Genomic DNA, 20,443 nt, shown 5'->3' with positions numbered 1-20,443 from the left:
AGGAAATATGTTGGTGACTGCAGTGGTATTGGGAGTGCTTGTCGGTAGGATGGTATATGTTGTTGACTGCACGTGGTATTGGGATTGACTGTCGGTAGGAGGGTATATGTTGTTGACTGCACGTGGTATTGTGAGTGCCTGTCGGATAGAGCATATATGTTGTTGACTGCACGTGGTATTTGGAGTGCTTGTCGGTAGGATGGTATATGTTGTTAACTGCACGTGGTATTGGAATTGACTGTCTGTAGGAGGGTATATATTGTTGACTGCACGTGGTATGTAGAGTGCCTGTCGGTAGGAGGGTATATATTGTTGACTGCACGTGATATTGGGATTGTCTGTCGGTAGGAGGGTATATATTGTTGACTGAACGTGGTATTGGATTGCCTGTCGGAAGGAGCGTTAATGCTGTTGACTGCACGTGGTATTTGGAGGGCTTGTCGGTAGGAGATGAGGGTATATATTGTTGACTGCACGTGGTATTTGGAGGGCTTGTCGGTAGGAGGGTATATATTGTTGACTGAACGTGGTATTGGATTGCCTGTCGGTAGGAGGGTATATATTGTTGACTGAACGTGGTATTGGATTGCCTGTCGGAAGGAGCGTTAATGCTGTTGACTGCACGTGGTATTGGGAGGGCTTTTCGATAGGAGATGAGGGTATATATTGTTGACTGCACGTGGTATATGGAATGCCTGTCGGTAAGAGCGTATATGTTGTTGACTGCACGTGGTATATGGAATGCCTGTCGGTAAGAGGGTATATGCTGTTGACTGCAAGTGGTATATGGAATGCCTGTCGGTAAGAGCGTATATATTGTTGACTGCACGTGGTATATGGAATGCCTGTCGGTAAGAGCGTATATATTGTTGACTGCACGTGGTATATGGAATGCCTGTCGGTAAGAGCGTATATATTGTTGACTGCACGTGGTATATGGAATGCCTGTCGGTAAGAGCGTATATATTGTTGACTGCACGTGGTATATGGAATGGCTGTCGGTAAGACCGTAGATGTTGTTGACTGCACGTGGTTTATGGAATGCCTGTTGGTAAAGGGGTATATGCTGTTGACTGCACGCGGTAGTGGGAGTGCTTGTCGGTAAGATGGTATATGTAGTTGACTACACGTGATATAGGGAATGTATGTCGGTAAGATGGTATATGCTGTTGACTGCACGTGGTATATGGGATACCTGTCGGTAGGAGGGTATATGTTGTTGACTAGACGTGGTATATGGAATGCCTATGACTAGACGTGGTATATGGAATGCCTGTCGGTAAGATTGTACATGTCGTTGACTACACGTCGTAAATGGAATGCCTATCGGTAAGAGGAAATATGCTGTTGACTTCAAGTGGTAGTGTGAGTGCTTGTCGGTAAGATGGTATATACTGTTCACTGCACGTGGTATATGGAATCATGTCGGTAATACGGTATATGTTGTTGACTGCACGTGGTATATGGAATGCCTGTCGGTAAGGGGGTATATGTTGTTGACTGCACGTAATAGTTGAATGTCTGTCGGTAAGATTGTATATGTTGTTGACTGCACGTGGTATTGGGAGTGCCTGCCTGTAAGAGCGTATATGATGTTGACTGCACGTGGTAGTGGGATATCCTGTCGGTAGGATGGTATATGTTGTTGACTGCACGCGGTATTGGGAGTGCCTGTCTGTAAGAGCGTATATGCTGTTGACTGCACGTGGTAGTGAGATTGACTGTCGGTAGGATGGTATATGTTGTTGACTGCACGTGGAATATGGAATGCCTGTCGGTAAGGGGGTATATGTTGTTGACAGCACGTGATATATGGAATGCCTGTCGGTAGGAGGGTATATGTTGTTGACTGCACGTGGTATATGGAATGCCTGTCGGTAGGAGGGTATATGCTGTTTACTGCACGTGGTAGTGGGAGTGCTTGTCCGTAATATTGTATATGTTGTTTACTGCACGTGGTATAATGAAGGCATGTCGGTAAGACGGTATATGTTGTTGACAGCACGTGGTATATGGAATGCCTGTCAGTAGGATGGTATATGTTGTCGACTGCACGTGGTATATGGAATGCCTGTCGGTAAGGGGGTATATGCTGTTTGCTGCACGTGGTAGTGGGAGTGCTTGTCGGTAAGATTGTATATGTTGTTGACTGCACGTGGTATAGGGAATTTATTTCGATAAGATGGTATATGCTGTTGACTGCACGTGGTATATGGAATGCCTGTCGGTAGGAGGGTATATTGTTGTTGACTGCACGTGGTAATTGAATGCCTGTCGGTAAGAGCGTATATGTTGTTGACTGCAAGTGATATATGTAATGCCTGTCGGTAAGAGCGTATATGTTGTTCATAGTGTTTAAAGTATTTAAGATACTTATTTAATATTTGTTGAACTTGTCATTAGTATATGTTTTATCTTATTATCATAGTTTAGTGCATAATACGTTTCCATAATTGCTTAGGATATTTGTTATAATTGATGATTATACGTTTTGTTAATACGTAATATGCTCACAGTTCTCTTGTTATATTTAAAGGGCTGAATATTTGCGTACAGTGTCCTTTTCCTCACAACTACCATTATTAACAGATACATCTTCTTCTGATTAGTTTAATACTATGTGCTTGCAACTAGTTTCATATTGCTTGAATGCTCAAGAAATAAAGCTTATTCCATATACCACTATACCCCACTTATTGTGATAATGACCATGTCCTTTGACCTAGTGATCCAGTTTCAATAGAGATCATCAACTGTATAAGGCCAATTCACGTATGAAGTATCAAGCCAATCGGTGAATCAGTTGACGAGTTATTGATCGAGAACAATTACACACTTAGTGTGTAACAGTGACATTGTCCTTTTACCTAGTGACTCCAATATCTATAGGGTCATCTTCTGTCCAATGCCAATGCACATGGGAAGTATCAAGCCAATCGGTGAATCAGTTGACGAGTTATTGATCGGAAACGAACTGGTCTACCGACAGACAGACATACCGACCGACATCCAGCAAAACACTATACCCCTTCTTCTTCGAAGAGGGGCATAATAACGACGTGATACATATCAACAACTTGGCAATGCAATTGCTTGCTACCTTGAACCAAGCCAAAACCGAAATGGGCCTTTATTCACTATCGGAAATACCAAAGCAACAACAACTATTTTTTGGTAATTCGTTAGCTTTAGTTGAAACCCACAATAACCCAAATCTTTCAATTGGCCATTATGGTCGCTTGCATAAACACATTGATAGTATTCTCAATATAACATCAAAAAGACGGATCCGTGAAACTGTTAAAGTTAAATTTAACACGCCGAACTCTAAAACAAGTATACGCATCTTTCTTACGCCCCATATAAGAACAAGCATTATGTGACTGAGACAACTGTTTGCGATACGAAAAATATCCATGTGAAGCACCAAGGGTTATTAATGAATTAAGCAGGTCTTCTTCAATTAGCAACCTGCTTGCTGAATTTGACTGGGTTTCAGTGGAACAAAGACGTTACATTGAAAAGCTGCTTGTTGTTCATAAATATGTTATCCTCCCGGCTTACGTCTCTTTTTGCCGGTCTCCCATCCAATATCAACTATCCTCTGTGAGTTGTTGCTTGTGGTTCTGAGGAACGTTTCAATAAACTTCGTAGTACACATTTAAGATACGATCCATTTTATTTTTCGAAGATACATAATTGTCCATATCATATGATAACACGTTTTCAGTACTTAATTAATAACATTGGCATATCAAGCGCCGCATATATTTGACGAGCATGACGAGCTAGTTCGTCGACTTATTTAGATTACACAATTATCTCGTAAGTTAAAATTGTCGTACGATCGTGTATGGAACGCCCCAATGTAGTCGCCTTTCATGTGACGAGCAGCGCGTCTCTAAACGACTTCAAGCTGTTGGCACTAAAGTGGTGTATGTGCGTGCTTGAAAGCTAGGTGGGCAGCCTAAGGTAACCTAGTGTGTTGCTTGCATTTTGGATGACTATTGCTACATGCGAATTCCAAGACATGTCCGATATTATAACGCTAATGTATAATCCTTCCTCTACATTTAAAAGCCTCTGTCTATGGATTACATGCTCGAACTATATTTGTTTGTGCTTTTTGGAGTTGTGTAAGACTTCATATTGTAACAAGTTTGATATCTGCCTATCTCTTTCCCATTTATGTGGGTCGAGCTGGAGTTCGGATGCATCCTCTGCTATTTTGATCCTTCTGTACAAAAGACTGTCGTCGGCAAAGAGACGGGTTTTTGTCGGTAAGACGGTATATGTTGTTGACTGCACGTGGTATATGGAATGCCTGTCGGTATGCGGGTATATGTTGTTGACTGCACGTGGTAATTGAATGCCTGTCGGTAAGATTGCATATGTTGTTGACTGCACGTGTAATTGGGAGTGCCTGTCTGTAAGAGCGTATATGATGCTGTATGCGCGTGGTAGTAGGATTGTCTGTCGTTAGGATGGTATATGTTGTTGACTGCACGTGGTATTGGGAGTGCCTGTCTGTAAGAGCGTATATGCTGTTGACTGCACGTTGTAGTGGGATTGACTGTCGGTAGGATGGTATATGTTGTTGACTGCAAGTGGAATACGGAAATGCCTGTCGGTAAGGGGGTATATGCTGTTGACAGCATGTGGTATATGGAAGGCCTGTCGGTAGGATGGTATATCTTGTTGACTGCACGTGGTATATGGAATGCCTGTCGGTAAGGGGGTATATGCTGTTTACTGCACGTGGTAGAGGGAGTGCTTGTCGGTAAGATTGTATATGTTGTTGACAGCACGTGGTATATGAAATGCCTGTCAGTAGGATGGTATATGTTGTCGACTGCACGTGGTATATGGAATGCCTGTCAGTAGGATGGTATATGTTGTCGACTGCACGTGGTATATGGCCTGCCTGTCAGTAGGATGGTATTTGTTGTTGACTGCACGTGGTATATGGAATGCCTGTCGGTAAGGGGGTATATGCTGTTTACTGCACGTGGGAGTGGGAATGCTTGTCGGTAAGATGGTATATGTTGTTGACTGCACGTGGTATATGGAAGGCATGTCGGTAAGACGGTATATGTTGTTGACTGCACGTGGTATATGGAATGCCTGTCGGTAGGAGGGTATATGTTGTTGACTGCACGTGGAAATTGAATGCCTGTCGGTAAGATTGTATATGTTGTTGACTGCACGTTGTATTGGGAGTGCCTGCCTGTTAGAGCGTATATGCTGTTGGCTGCACGTGGTAGTGGGATTGACTGTCGGTAGGATGGTATATGTTGTTGACTGCACGTGGAATATGGAATGCCTGTCGGTAAGGGGGTATATGTTGTTGACAGCACGTGGTATATGGAATGCCTGTCGGTAGGATGGTATATTTTGTTTACTGCACGTGGTATATGGAATGCCTGTCGGTAAGGGGATATAAGCTGTTTACTGCACGTGGTAGTAGGAGTGCTAGTCGGTAAGATTGTATATATTGTTGACAGCACGTGGTATATGAAATGCCTGTCAGTAGAATGGTATATGTTGTCGACTGCACGTGGTATATGGAATGCCTGTCAGTAGGATGGTATATGTTGTTGACTGCACGTGGTATATGGAATGCCTGTCGGTAAGGGGGTATATGCTGTTTACTGCACGTGGTAGTAGGAGTGCTGGTCGGTAAGATTGTATACGTTGTTGACGGCACGTGGTATATGGAATGCCTGTCAGTAGGATGGTATATATTGTTGACTACACGTGGTATATGGAAGGCATTCGGTAAGACGGTATATGTTGTTGACAGCACGTGGTATATTGAATGCCTGTCGGTAGGAGGGTATATGTTGTTGACTGCACGTGGTATAGGGAATGTATTTCGATAAGATGGTATATGCTGTTGACTGCACGTGGTATAGGGAATGTATTTCGATAAGATGTTTTATGCTGTTGACTGCACGTGGTATGTGGAATGCCTGTCGGTTGGAGGGTATATTGTTTTGACTGCACGTGGTAATTGAATGCCTGTCGGTAAGTGCGTATATGGTGTTGACTGCAAGTTTTATATGTAATGCCTGTCGGTAAGAGCTAATATGTTGTTGATAGTGTTTAAAGTATTTGAGATACTGATCTCATATTTGTTGAACTTGTCATTAGTAAATGTTTTATCTTATAATCATTGTTTACTGCATAATACGTTTCCATAATTGCTAAGGATATTTGTGATCATTAATGATTATACGTTTTGTTAATACGTAATGTGCTCACAGTTCTCTTGTTATATTTAAAGTGCTGAATATTTGCGTACAGTGTCCTTTTCCTCACTACTACCTTTATTAACAGATAAACAGAAATTCGTTAGCTTTTGTTAAAACCCACAATTACCAAAATCGTTCAATTGGTCATTATGGTCGTTTGCATAAGCACATTGATAGTAGTCTCAATATAAAATCAAAAAGACGGATCCGTGAGACTGTTTAAATTAATTTTAACACGCCGAACTCTAAACCAAATATACGCATCTTTCTTACGCCCCATATAAGAACAAACATAATGTATCTGGGACAACTGTTTGCGATACGAAAAATATCCATGTGAAGCACCAAGGGTTATTAATGAATTAAGCAGGTCTTCTTCAATAAACAACCTGCTTGCTGAAATTGGCTGGGTTTCAGTGGAACAAAGACGTAACATTTAATAGCTGCTTGTTGTTCATAAATATGTTATCCTCCCTGCTGACGTCTCTCTTTGCCGGTCTCCCATCCAATATCAACTATCATCTGTGAGTTGTTGCTTGTGGTTCTGAGCAACGTTTCAACAAACCTCGTTGTACACATTTAAGATACGATCCATTTAATTGTTCGAAGATACATAATTGCTTAAGTCCATATCAAATGATTATACGTGTTCAGTACTTAATTAATAACATTGGCATATCAAGCGCCGCATATATTTGACGAGCATGGCGAGCTAGTTCGTCGACTTATTTAGATCACACAATTATCTCGTAAGTTAAAATTGTCGTACGATCGTTTATGGAACACCCCCTGTAGTTGCCTTTCACGTGACGAGCAGCGCGTCTCTAAACGGCTTCAAGCTGTTGGCACTAAAGTGGTGTATGTGCGTGCTTGAAAGCTAGGTGGGCAGCCTAAGGTAACCTAGTGTGTTGCTTGCATTTTGGGTGACTATTGCTACATGCGAATTCCAAGACATGTCCGATATAATAACGCTGATGTATAATCCTTCCTCTACATTTAAAAGCCTCTGTCTATGGATTACATGCTCGAACTATCTTTGTTTGTGCTTTTTGGAGATGTGTAAGACTTCATATTTTGACGAGTTTGACATCTGCCAGTCTTTTTCCCATTTCTGTGGGTCGAGCTGGAGTTCGGTTGCATCCTCTGCTATTTTGATCCTTTTGTACATAAGACTGTCGTCGGCAAAGAGACGGGTTTTTGAGGTTACAGGGCATGGCAGACCGTTAACGTGCACTAGAAAGAGAAGTGGTCCAGAGACAGAGCCCTGATGGACGCCTGACTTGACGTCGGCTGAGTTTGAGAATTTTCCTTCGACTAAGACCCATTTAACGTCGTTAAATTAGGAAGCTCTCTATCCGGGCTAAGATTTGCCCTCTGATACCGGATTGTCTCAGTTTCACGAGGAGTCGTTGGTTCGGAAAAAAATCGAAGGCTTTTGTAAGTCAAGTAAGATTGCAACGATCTACTGACCAACGTTAATAGATGCAGCAAGGTCTTGTATTGAGAGGATGAGTTGCGACTCAAAGACGCGTCTTCGCCGAAAGCCATGTTGTTGATCGACCAGGATGTTGTATTTACCTCAGCGAGACATGACTTGGCTGTGGTGTATACTGTTCCATAGGGTGAAGGCAATCGTGAACCTGAATGTTTTAAGTATTTCGACCCCGAAAATAAGTGTGAACTTTCGACTGCCAAAAGTGGATAGAGAATTGTTTCACGTTGACCAAAGCATTACGTAGATGCGGACGCCGACAATTGGGGGAGTATTTTTTCGGATTATTTGGTGAAAAGTCGAGCTTAACATGATTTTCCATCACAGCGTGTTTTGTTATGACGACAGGACAAGAGCTTTTGTTTGAACCTGTCAAAAATATGTGCAGACGTTCCTTTGTTCGCAGTTATGTACTATTAATGTCAAAACCCGATTATTAGAATTTGCATCCCCATTAGGCAAACTTCATCAGTTCAAATATTAAGTCAAAGGATGTGCGCTTTGTACGTTTAAGCTCTAGATAGATAACGGCCATTCAGTATTACTTGAATTTAGTCCAACCATCAATATATAGGTCAAATTTGAGTCGTGTACTGAGAAAAATGGGCATAATGCATGTGCGTAAAGTGTCGTCCCAGATTAGCATGTGCAGTCCGCACAGGCTAATCAGGGACGACACTTTCCGCCTAAATTGGATTTTTTCTAAGAAGAGACTTCATTTAAACGAAAAATGTCATACAAGCGGAAAGTGTCGACCCTGATTAGCCTGTGTGGACTGCACATGCTAATCTGGGATGACACTTTACGCACATGCATTATGCCCAGTTTTCTCAGAACACGACTCATTTAATGACCATTCATTTGAGCCTTGCTCTTAACCCTTTCCCACTTAGAAGCAAAGTGAAAATGGCTATGTGCAAACAGCATAAAACCAAAAGAGCCTGCGAGTAACTCGCAGTCTGTTCAGGTTGTATGCTCTTTGCTGCTCATCAGTATTTTTAGTTCGGAGATGAAGCCTTAAATACTAGATTCTAGTAAGAAATATCTTAAATTAAATCTAACTTCCTAAGGGACTACCAATGCGTGAAAATACGTATCTACCGGTAAGTGGTAAAGGGTTAATTCATTTGCATTGTTCGTGATTAGCCTGTACAGTACGCACTGGAAGACTCTTCTTAGCGAAAATCCAGTTTGTACTGCACGAGCTAATATGGGACAATACGTTACGAATATGCGTTAAGGCCCTTTGTCCTACGAGCTAATATGGGACAATACGTTACGAATATGCGTTAAGGCCCTTTGTCCAAGAGCGAGGCATGGGACAATACGTTACGAATATGCGTTAAGGCCCTTTGTCCCACGAGCTAATATGGGACAATACGTTACGAATATGCGTTTTTGGCCCTTTGTCCAAGAGCGAGGCTCATTTTTACAATTCCGATAAAGCTGAGCAAGCGTGAATGCCAAGAATTTGGAGAATGATACTGAAACACGACTTATTTAAACATGAAAAATCATGTGATATATTAAATTTAAATTTTAAATGTTTAATTAGTCGTGACATACATAAAGCTTTATACATATAATAAGTAAGCAATTTATTTCATGTAGTTTGTAAACACATTGTTAACATGCAAATCGACAGTTATAACGTTCAATATAATGTGAACACGATTTATTGTAAATAATTTTTTAAGTACACTAGGGCGTATGCGAATTTCACGATTTCATGTGGGAAATAGTAGAAATCGATTACCGATCGATTGTTTGATCGATTTTTGTCCGGTGCCTTTTCGTATAGCCCCCACCCCTTCCACCAACGGATTGCACTGACTAATTTGGACAACACTTAATGCACATGCATTAAGCTTCGTTTCCGCAGAGCCGCTCATTTACAATCAAATGGCCGTTTTGGCTGAACTATATACCGTTACATAAATAAATTACATCGCACTTCAGTCAAATACAGTACATCTAGATTATAATAACTATTCTGGTCGCTGTGTTATTGTTCTTAAAAGCAAAAGCATTTTCACAAAAATGTTTACAATAATATAAATATTGAAAACTACATGATCCAAAGAAATAACTAGTTCTGGCAGTGCTTTAATGGTCACTTTTAACAGGTCACATGTAAACTAAATGTAAATTGATCACATTTTGTGATGGAGAACATATCATCTTTGAACATAAAAACATCACAGAAAGAAACTACATGTACATTAAAACTCATCAAATATATGAGAGTACTTTTTCAAAAACTATTAAACTGGGTATTACCATGTAATTGCCCAGTTAACAAAATATATTAAACAAAATAAAACACTTTGTCTTGTCAGCACACGGTGGGCAATACTGTATAACTGACGCAAATATGTACATAAACTCCATTTGCCAGATGGTAATCAAATAATATTTAAATCGCATGTTTCATATAGCGTTCCGTTAATAAATGTAAAAAATAAATGTTATACGGGATTTGTCGAACGATATTGTTTGTTTGTATGGTTGGGGTTACCGCTGTAACTTACTAATATGCTGGTTAATGACAACCTTCTTGAATCAGATGTAGAGTTGAGAATGGCCGTATAAATGATTTCTTGACCAATCAAGACACAAGGTATGTTGCCGAGCCGGGGTTAAAACACGCGATTCTCAACTTTGAATTCCAGAGCTCTACCATCTGAGCCAGTCGATCCGGCTGTGAAACAATATACGAGACAAAAAAGAGAAAACAGAAACCGGCCGTATTTGATTATACATCGCTAGATCGATACCGTGTCTGCGCCCAATCATGATACATCGACTAGCTACGGACTCCTCCGTGAGGTAAGTATTGTTTCAGTTTAGAGCCCAATCGTGATGAATCGACTAGCTCAAAATTCCTCCGTGAGATAGATATCGTGTCTGTTGAGAGCACGATCATGCTACATCTACTATGTCCAGAATACCCCGTAAAATAGATTTATGCAATAAATCGTTTGCTGATCCAGAGTGCATAACAGAAGGTAAGATCTATATAGCCAATAGCCCGATGTTTGCTTTTTGAAATAACATTGCTATTATATTTTTAAAAAAGCTCTGAAACGGACAAGACGATGAACATTTATGGGTGTGCAATGAGGGACATTGTATACAGGACATTCATGGTTGTCATAACAAGAGCAAAGAAACTAAGAAGATTTGCAACCTGGGCTCAAACTGTTAATATGTGGACATGAAAACCTGCTGAAGGCAATAACACGTTAGAAATATATTGTTCTCTTGTGGCTTTTCTGTCGGGAACACACATTGTTTTGTTTGCAACTTACCACAAATTGCAAAATATCCTTTGTTAAAAAAGTGCTACAATATCAAACCTTTTTCATAACACCCAGTAGTTGGTAAATAACCCGGACAAAAGGGCGATTTGAATTTAAAAAAAACCAATGCCCATATGGTTTGTCGTAAATCGCGGTATAGAAAAATACTGCTTGTTAAAAAGCAGTTTATTTCTAACAGCATGTGCTCCTTTTTGAGCTGTCGGCAGTAAGATGTACGGACCCGTTGTCCAGCTCAGGGCTTCGCGCATAGTCATCATGAAAACGTTTCACGAGCGAATCTACGGCCGTTTTAAAACACGTTTTCACGTCTGTGTCATCGCAGAGTTGAACTTCGCACGTGAGAGTATCGTACTCTTGCGCGAGCTCCGTAGGCCTTTTAGTGATCAGTTCGACATCCACGAATTCCGTATCTATGCCGGGTATAGACCCATTCACAAACAAAGCCGGCGCCCGGCTGTTTATTCCTACCAACATCTTGACCAAATGTGTGTCCCTGCCCAGGTATTTGTGAACGTCTGCTAGCCTGTAAAATAAATAATTATAAAATGTTTCACTTTTTATATATATATTAACAGTCCACACAGGCTTATCCGGGACGACACTTTCCGCTTATATGATATGTTTTCGTTTCAAGAAAGTCTCTTCTAAGCAACAAATCAATTTTAGGCGAAAAGTGTCGTCCCTGATTAGCCTTGCGGACTGCACATGCTATTCTGGGATGACACTTTCCGCACATACATTAAAGTCCCTTTTCACAGAGCATGGCTGATTAATATTCGTCGACATGAAATATCGTGGGTTAACTTTTTCGAGCACACGTAAATTCGTGGATTGTGAAACAAGAGCAATTTGCGTCGTTCGTTTGTCCGATGTTTTCCGATCGGTAAATCCACAAAATCAACAATCATTAATGTCCCAAGACTACTAATGATATTACAGTATATTGTAACTATACGATCAATGATCGTGATTATGTGACCGATTTCAATGCGGTTTGTTTGCATGTTGGTCGGTAAGATGTCCATTACAAACGATCCATGGAGTTTTGTGCCTTTGCGGACTAGGTCAGTAAGCTCTCACCATGTTTTGAGATTGTCGAACGATTCTGGATTGTGGACGTTATAACAGATAAGGCAAACATGGGCATCTCTATAGTAGGACAACGTCAGACTGCGGTGGCGCTCTAAACCTGCAAGAAAAGCGTAAACTTTTATCGTGTTCCGCACTCTTACAATGCAGTGCTTCTTTTGGGGTTACTGCATAGTTATTGACGCTGTACGCATGCGTTTACGAATGAACTTCAATAATTGGACTTATAAAAATAGTTTGCATAATGATAATTACATTTGGTAACGATTTGCCGAAAAAGTTTTTCAGGGCGTCGCAACAAAAATCATTACATATTTTTTTATAATTCGAAGAAAATAACATTGTTTCTATTTATGAGAAAAGAAAAGATTCTTCCTCTCAAAGACATTTCAATTGTGTTACAAACATTTCTATATAAACTAGAACCATTCCCATCTGTCTCAGTAAATCCGGCTCCGTTCAGATCCGTCTCAGTCAAATCGGTTCTTTTATGAAAGTCCCAGTCAAAACGGTCTCAGTTAAAACTGGTTCCAAAACAACTAACCCATTGTATCATAGACTTGCAACTTCACTCGGTCTCCTTCGGACGTTGTGAAAATCTTGTCGACGCATTGTAGATGCCGCAGCGAGATTGGACTGTTTCGCATCGGTGCGGGCTTGGGCAGGAAGGGCTCCCCGAGCATGCGCCGTAGCAGCGTCGTCTTGCCTACGTGACAATCACCAATGATGACGCATTTGAAGACGTAACTGTATTCACTGGGCTTCATGTCGCTAAATGAACATCGTGTTTATCTGAATCGAGCGAAGGTTACAGCTGGTGGATTTTTAAGTATACGAGGACGTTCCGCGCCTGATGATTTAAAATATGAGGACCTGCACTCCTACCGTACGTAATAAACGTGTACTAGACTCACAAACAGTCGGAGTACGTAAAGAAATTCGAACCTGTTGCTATGATGACCACTAGCCAACAAGAACAGCTTTAGTTTCACCTATGTTATGTGAACATATTTATGTAAACCTGAAAATACGACTCCATATTTGTAACACCTTTGAAGCTTGAGTTATTTTAATTTCAGGTATTACAAATGAACAAAACATAAATTAGGTAAGATGTGTCAATATCAATTTAAATGGCATCTTATTTTTCTTAAACTTAATGAATATTACTGCAATATATTTAAACTTTGTTTGAAACAGGCTGGTATCAAAGCAGACTAAAAACATTTCGGATAAATTGTATATACAATATAAAAATCATTCTCTTAAAATTTGCACTCTCAACTTTATTGTGAATCATCATACACGCGTTTGCTCACGTTTTTTGGGAAAACCGTAATAATCATATGAGATAGTGAGTGTCGCTTTAAAAATACTTCATCGTTGTTGACATAGCCATATCGGAACAGTTTCATCAAAATTGTTATCTTCTAGTAAATTAAAACATAAGACATGAATTTTGCGCCCTGGCTTTTATTAGATCGGAGCATTGAACCGGCAATATGCTGTAATAGTGATGAGCCTACGTAAACGTTTTGAACATCAATAGCTGTTATACAGAGATTATAAGTCGGAAGTATGTTGTGTATGATATTTAAAGTCAATTATTTTGCATTCAGGCAGATAACAATTGCATTTATTCTTCAAAGCAGACAGGCACATTAATCAGACGTAGGCAACATTTTCCATACGAATGGGACGACAAAATTTGAACACAATAATAATTAATTAATGATGTTGAACCCATTTTACTTGATCTTAACTTCCACTCTCAGTTAAAGCGATTTGTTCACAGTTTTTCGTATTTTTGAAAAAATATGTTTGCTTACAAATATGTAGTGTTTAATTGGCAAAACTAAATATAATTGCAAGGTTTGAATATAACATATTGCCTTACCCGGGATTCGAAACAGGAACCTCTTGAAGCAAAACCACCTTAGTATTTCACAGCGGCACATTAACTTGTATATATTCGAATTTTTAAACGAAAAGCGTTTTAAACGCTTAAATATTTTACCGATTATAAAATGATAATCATCCTTTAATGAACCAATATTATGTATAAAAAAATAAGTCAGAAGTGTTATTTTGCATGTTAAAAATCTATATATTCTTATCTGAATCTGTAACAAGTTTGTTGAAAATCATCATTTTACTTACTTTTACCAATTCTTTAAACAAGAAATACGCTGGATATGTTATCAAGTAATTATTTGGTTAATTGCAACTGATGAAAGTAAACATGTCAATTGACTTCTTAAGGCGATAATCAGATCATCATATTATTATCTATGGTACAATCCTGCGTCCAACCAGTCAACCTAAGAGTATATACCTGTTAATTGATATTACTTGGCAGAACTAAATTATTTACTCAAAATTAATGTCAAGATCGTATAGCCAGCGTACCCTTGGACGAACGCCATGTCGATTTATTATACTTCCTCGAGTGCATATGAACGAACCGCCTTTATCTCTGTCTAGTATATGCTGGATACATGTGCAAAACACATAAACTATGCGTTAATTAGTCTCCCCAAAATACGGTAGTTTATTATATGTCTTACGTTATCTACATAGACATCCGCAGTGCATTTTTATCTCATAATCAAATGAAATAAATTAGATTGCAACAAGTCATCAGACAAACTATAAAACAAATTCATGTGCGGTATAGATAATGAAAATGGTGCGCGACAAATACCATAAGAGCAGTGGCAGATGTAATAAATGTAAGAATACAGGGAATAATACTAATACCCGGTAGTCATACTACAACATATATGTCTGGAGTTGATGCCAAAAAGAGTGTACATATCAGAAATACGAACACATTAATAGAAAAACAAAATCATTTATGAAAAATATCCGCATGTGTGTTATGAAAAATACTATTTCGTATATTTGCCTGTCACATATATTTAATGTTCTTTTACCTCGAAAATAAGTTACAAACGTTATAAAGGTTCATAATCAATATAAGTAGACAAAGGTAATAATAATATTAGTATTATTTACAATTTGTGCCTCATTATTGGAAAACGTTGTTTCATCCATATGCGTAGAGAGTCTTTCCAAATAAGACTGTGCAGTACGCGCGGGCTAATCAGGGACGACACTTTCCGCCTAGACTGGGATTTTTATGAAAGTGAAAAGTATACTTATAGTGAAGCCTTCCAGCAGACTGTTTATGATAATTATCACGCATTGTTTTTTATCGTTGTTTTGATATACGAAAGAAAACACTTACGGACGTTTACAGTAAGGCATTTACACTTTATTTATTTTAAGTTTGTATCATTTAAACATGTCAATATAAGTTATAACCTTTGACTTCGTTGGTATATTATCCAAGTCCGCTCACTTATAAATGCAAAATATTTGCACAAATAAAGTATAAATCCCAAACGCTGCGGTGTGCATAAATGTATTGAAAACATCAATATAACCGCAAAACTTAAAACGTTGTATCATCACATACTAACAATGGGCTAGTAGAGACATGCATCAATCGATAATTTTCACTTGAAATTCGTAAACAAAGACTGTACCCGAAATACAGGGGCGTAGTTGATCGTATTTTTCTTAAATGCCTATGTATTAATTTAAGTTGTATAAGGATGGGTGTCTAGTTAGCGCAGGGGATGGTACACGTGCTTCTCACATAAGCGACCGGGGTTCAATCCCCGCTCCTGGCGCATGTGAGTTTGGTTGGTGGTCAGTAAACGGACACAAAGGGCTACCTTAAGGTAGTCCGGTACCCCCCCCCCCCCCCTCCGCCCCCACCACACACACAGCATTAGACGACATATATATATTGAACATATTTAAATTTTAAGAAAAACGCAATTATTCAAACTATTTATTAGGGTTTGGTTTTATTAGGTTGGAGTGCTGAGACACATTTCGCTTCCTTAAACAAATTCAGACTCATTCGCAGAAGGAGCGCATATACGTCAAAGTGCACACACACACACACACACACACACACACACACACACACACGCTCGAACGCACGCACGCACGCACGCACGCACGCACGCACACACACGCACGCACACAAACACACACACACACACACACAGATAGGTTGCATAATGATGCTTTATTAAGTCAAATGTAATCATATACAAGATAATATAGCGATGAATAATACATAAATGTGCTTGGTAAAGATAACAAGACCAAAACATCCTGTTCCGTAACAGTGCTTTTGAAGGGATGTAGTATAATTGCGTAATAATACTTCAGGTTAAGCATAAATTGTTAGTATGCACTAGCATTTCGAAAAACATAGGGCAGTTGGTTGGCAACTTGTCGTGTAGTTATGATCAGCTTATAAGCCTCATCACACTGATACCACAACAGTATCCATACACAATATACAATGGTATAATACTCTAAATTGGAGTTGGGGGTTAAATAAAGATGGCACGAATCATTGAACAGATACATAATCCGAAACACGAGATTTTTGCAGAACGCGCTTTGGACATTTCATAAGCATGACACGAACCAAAGAAATTAAGCACAAAACTACATACAACCTCCAGCTACGCACTTGGAAATCAAATTATGTTTTGGGTGTAATAGGCACGCGGTTGTATAACCTGCGTCATTTAAACCTGACACTAATATGCCTTTACATAAATGCAATCGGTAGGTCGAAATTGTACGAAATAAAAGTAAAAACTAGCCAAAGTCGAATCGACCATAGTATCATGTTACCGCCACATAGCCATGAATGCTCAAGCAACCAAAACGCAGGGTTAATATAAAGTATTGAGAATCAAAACGAAAAGTAAACCTCAAAAGATTCGATCTTCGTGGAATCGTATGCTGATGTGGAACTAAGAAAACACCAAATGTAACACAACATTAATGGGAGCATAAATTTGGGCATCATAGTTAACAATTAAAAATATAAAAGTTTTGAAAAGCATTTGACGTTTCAGAAAAACATGATGAAACAAAATTCTAACCCCTTCTTAACATTGTTGTTTGTGTTCGTTTTGTGCACATTGTTTAAATTCAAAGACTTCCACATACGTTTCCAAAATTTTTGCTATTTACCTCGTACCCAGGCACTCGGCCCAGGGGCCCTGGACCCCCAGCTGGCTGTTGAGTTATGATTTTTTAATAATGGGCCTACTGAAAAATTTTCTCACAGCACATTTCCCCGCAATACAAATTCGCAGATGTGTTTTATTGCCCCTGATACACAAGGGGATTAGCGCTAATTTACTCGACAGTGGAGATAAGCCTCTAGGCTATGTTTTCTTGTCACCTTGTACACACATCCCCTATCTGTCCCATTGTGCTCAATGCTTCATCTTTTGATGGTTGGTGTAACACTTCTTTTGATTGGCCCCCCCCCCCCCCCCCAAAGTACGTCACAAACTCACTCTTTCGAACATTCTTTTTTAAATTAATACCTTATTCAAATTTTATCTAAAACATACAGTAATCAAAGACCTATAAAATGTTATCTATAGGTCTTTGCAGTAATTCACTAGTAAACCGTATTAAAATTTCACTTACCGGTAAAAGAACTTTCACGTTACAGGCTTTTATGACTGTAGGGTTGTTACAATGGGTAGTATGAATATTTATCCACGTGTTAACCTCTAATAAAAACGAAATTACAATTTTGATTTTCTTCCAATCATTTACTAACTAAAAATGGAACAGTCCAATAAATTATTTCGTCATTGAAATCTGTGTGGAGGTTGTGCCTATTGAATAAGCCGACCAAGCCAAGTTACCTATTAAACATTCGAACAACATATTCAGGAGATACGCAATTCGTCTTGTTTTGACATAAAACTAATTCAAAGGTTTCACACTTTTTTGAAAATTATTTTTAAATTCTACTAAAGAAATAATAAATAAATTAGACATATTTTTTAAAAATAAATTTGTGACATCCCCCCTCCCCCATGTCACATAGACGGCCCCTGATGGTTAAAGCTTTAGACTTCAGAAAGGTGCTGATTTACTTGTTATATATTGATAAATTTATAGCACAAAATAATGTTTCTATATGCATTAAAATTCACCTTGAACAGTGCCTAATTAAAATATCTATTTGGGAGGGGCAACCCCTCCCGCACCCTCCCAGTTTGGGACCCCCCAGTCAAAATTTCCTGGGTACGGCCCTGTTCGCGGACATAAAATTAGGCTTGTTGAAGTACATAGGTTAGGGTTATTCGTCATTACATACAAATACAGTGTTTACGTCACCTAACAATACCAAAACATGTAATATAAATTCGTTTTAAATAAATGCTTTTGTGTTTACATTCAAACTCGTACAAAATCTTGACTTTATTATACCTTACATAGTTATAATGTCTTTACAAAAGCGATCACAAAATAAACCTTAGAGTCAAATATTGTGATAAAATTTAGATGAGCCGTGCTCTGTGAAAAGGGGGTTTAATGCATGTGCGTACAGCGCCGTCCCAAATTAGTCTGTGAAGTCCCCACATGCTAATAAGAGCCGACACTTTTCGCTTGTATGTTATATTTCGTTTAAAGAAAGTCTCTTCATAGTAAAAATCAAGTTTAGGCGGAATGTGTCTTCATTTATGAGCATGTGCGGACAACGCACAAGGGACAACGCCAGACTAAATGGAATAAGTTATGATCACAAAAGCCTCGACATGAGCACTTGTGAATTAAGTAAGTTAAAAAAGCACAAATGAGATGTAAATTTTCGTTTCATGCCATGCACGTGCTATTAAAAAAAATACCTAACACTACTGTCACTAGGTTACCATTTCATCCCTTATGATCGGTACATCCACATTTATGTTACACGTTATCTAGAGATATTTCAGAATACTGATTACCGCTATGCATCTACTATGTGTATATAAATATGTCAAACTGAGTGACTTGTTGGGTATTGGCAAGTCCATATGCACTTGTTCCGTTATATGGCGATAAAATAATAATATTTTCGAATAGACTTTGCCTAGTTTGACTGAAAATTCTAAAAACACTTGCGATACATTGCGAAATACCAGTTGCGTTATGCAAGCAAAAAAATAGTTTCACAATTAACTGACGCTGGTAATAGTGCTTGTTACATCTAAAACATGAGTTGATTTCGAAGAGCGTAACTGGCTCGTGTATAAAGTTGTTTGATCTATTTCCACGGTTGGTGTCGTGTTTAACAAAATGTCCGAAGCGCGTTATTCCAAAATATCGGCATTCGGAGTATGTATCTCTACAATAATTAGTGTCGTCTTTATTTGATCCCGAACTCAATCTGTGGTATTGTCAACCATGTCTATTGTGATTGGTAAAATGCGATCGCAGTGTGGTGTGACATTTAAGCATCCGTATACAACCTGTACATTACAAAGTTTATGAGGTCCTTTTCCACCCGCTATTGATTTTTATTCAAAGAAAGGGGTGTGTGTCCCAGCATACCAACCTTATAAAATTACTGGACTCGCGTAAGCCGGGACGGATTTTGAATTATGGTTCAAATGTCCAGCTGTTTAGTTTTCACTGAAAGATATTACATTTTGGTGTTGGCTTATGCTGTGGGTGGGGTGAAATCGGAGTACCCGGAGGAAACCCCTGTTGTCAAGTGTATTGATCACCAACCATGCTCACATTCGCCGTTAGGGATTTGACCGTGGTTGTCCAGGTGAGAAGCACGTGTATCAACCACTGCACTAACCTTTATTTTACAAATGTTAACCCATGTATGCCTAGTGGACACTCCTATTCTTCTAAATTTGATAAATGTATTTCCAAAATTAGGGATTTCTAGTATACTTATTTCTATATTTAGAATATTTCTTACAGAAATTCCTTAAAAGCAAACAGCGCAGACCCTGGTGAGACGCCACATTATGCGGCGTCTCATCTGGGTCTACGCTGTTTTCCAAGGCCTTTTTTCTAGACGCTAAGCATAAATGGGTAAAGACAAACGTTTTAAAGAAAACGAGCAGCTACGCTCTTGTAGTTCGGGTACATTTTGTTTACGAATTTAAAGTGAACATTATCGATTTATGAATGTCAACACTCGCCTATCATAAGTATGCGATTATAAAGCTTTCTCACCGTTAAAGTTTTATAGATGTGATTCATATATGTTTAAATACAGTTTTGCACTCAGCTGCATTTGGGATTTAGAATTTTATTTGTGGAAATTTATTTTGCTTTCATAGGTAAGCGGACTTTGATAAGTTATGATAACATACTCACGAACTGACAAGTAATTTTTTATATTGGTATATTTAAACTATATAGATCTAAATGTACAA

At 38.9% G+C, this 20,443-nt stretch overlaps 4 protein-coding genes across 15 annotated transcripts in view; 2 read left to right on the top strand and 2 right to left on the bottom strand.

Annotated features, from left to right (window-relative positions):
• Positions 1-20,443, bottom strand: part of LOC127858315 (uncharacterized) — a 131,449-nt gene that overhangs the window by 75,877 nt on the left and 35,129 nt on the right. The gene's annotated exons all lie outside the window — the stretch shown is intronic.
• LOC127858325 (uncharacterized) overlaps positions 1-20,443 on the top strand; it is a 154,778-nt gene that overhangs the window by 120,569 nt on the left and 13,766 nt on the right. The window lies entirely within an intron of this gene.
• The window catches only part of LOC127858326 (uncharacterized), a 148,610-nt gene that overhangs the window by 116,272 nt on the left and 11,895 nt on the right, over positions 1-20,443 (top strand). For 2 of the 3 annotated variants that reach the window (XM_052395377.1, XM_052395376.1), the window contains exon 1: positions 20,203-20,347. The exons of the other annotated variant lie outside the window; for it this stretch is intronic. The gene's annotated coding sequence lies outside the window, so the exon portion shown is untranslated. Of the gene's footprint in view, positions 1-20,202; positions 20,348-20,443 lie in introns of those variants that run through there. 3 annotated transcript variants of the gene reach the window in all.
• LOC127858327 (ras-related protein Rab-8A-like) lies at positions 9,354-15,670 on the bottom strand. The gene is made up of 4 exons (XM_052395380.1): positions 15,486-15,670; positions 12,703-12,950; positions 12,150-12,258; positions 9,354-11,592 (listed from the first exon to the last, which is right to left on the bottom strand). Exons 2-4 carry the CDS (start codon positions 12,923-12,925, stop codon positions 11,241-11,243), a joined length of 684 nt encoding a protein of 227 aa, XP_052251340.1. The 5' UTR covers positions 12,926-12,950; positions 15,486-15,670; the 3' UTR covers positions 9,354-11,240.

Source organism: Dreissena polymorpha, chromosome 14 (genome assembly GCF_020536995.1).
Source record: "Dreissena polymorpha isolate Duluth1 chromosome 14, UMN_Dpol_1.0, whole genome shotgun sequence".
Classification (NCBI taxonomy): domain Eukaryota; kingdom Metazoa; phylum Mollusca; class Bivalvia; order Myida; family Dreissenidae; genus Dreissena; species Dreissena polymorpha.
The sequence above is the reverse complement of the archived record's forward strand: the minus strand, read 5'-3'. Positions and strand labels throughout refer to the sequence as shown.

Coding starts and splice junctions, on each gene's coding strand:
- LOC127858327 (XM_052395380.1), bottom strand. CDS start 12,925: ATGAAGCCCAGTGAATACAGTTACGTCTTCAAATGCGTCATCATTGGT. Junction 12,259..12,702: donor GCAAGTCTATGATACAATGG/GTTAGTTGTTTT, acceptor CTTTTCTTGCAG/GTTTAGAGCGCCACCGCAGT. Junction 11,593..12,149: donor TTCGACAATCTCAAAACATG/GTGAGAGCTTAC, acceptor TTTATTTTACAG/GCTAGCAGACGTTCACAAAT.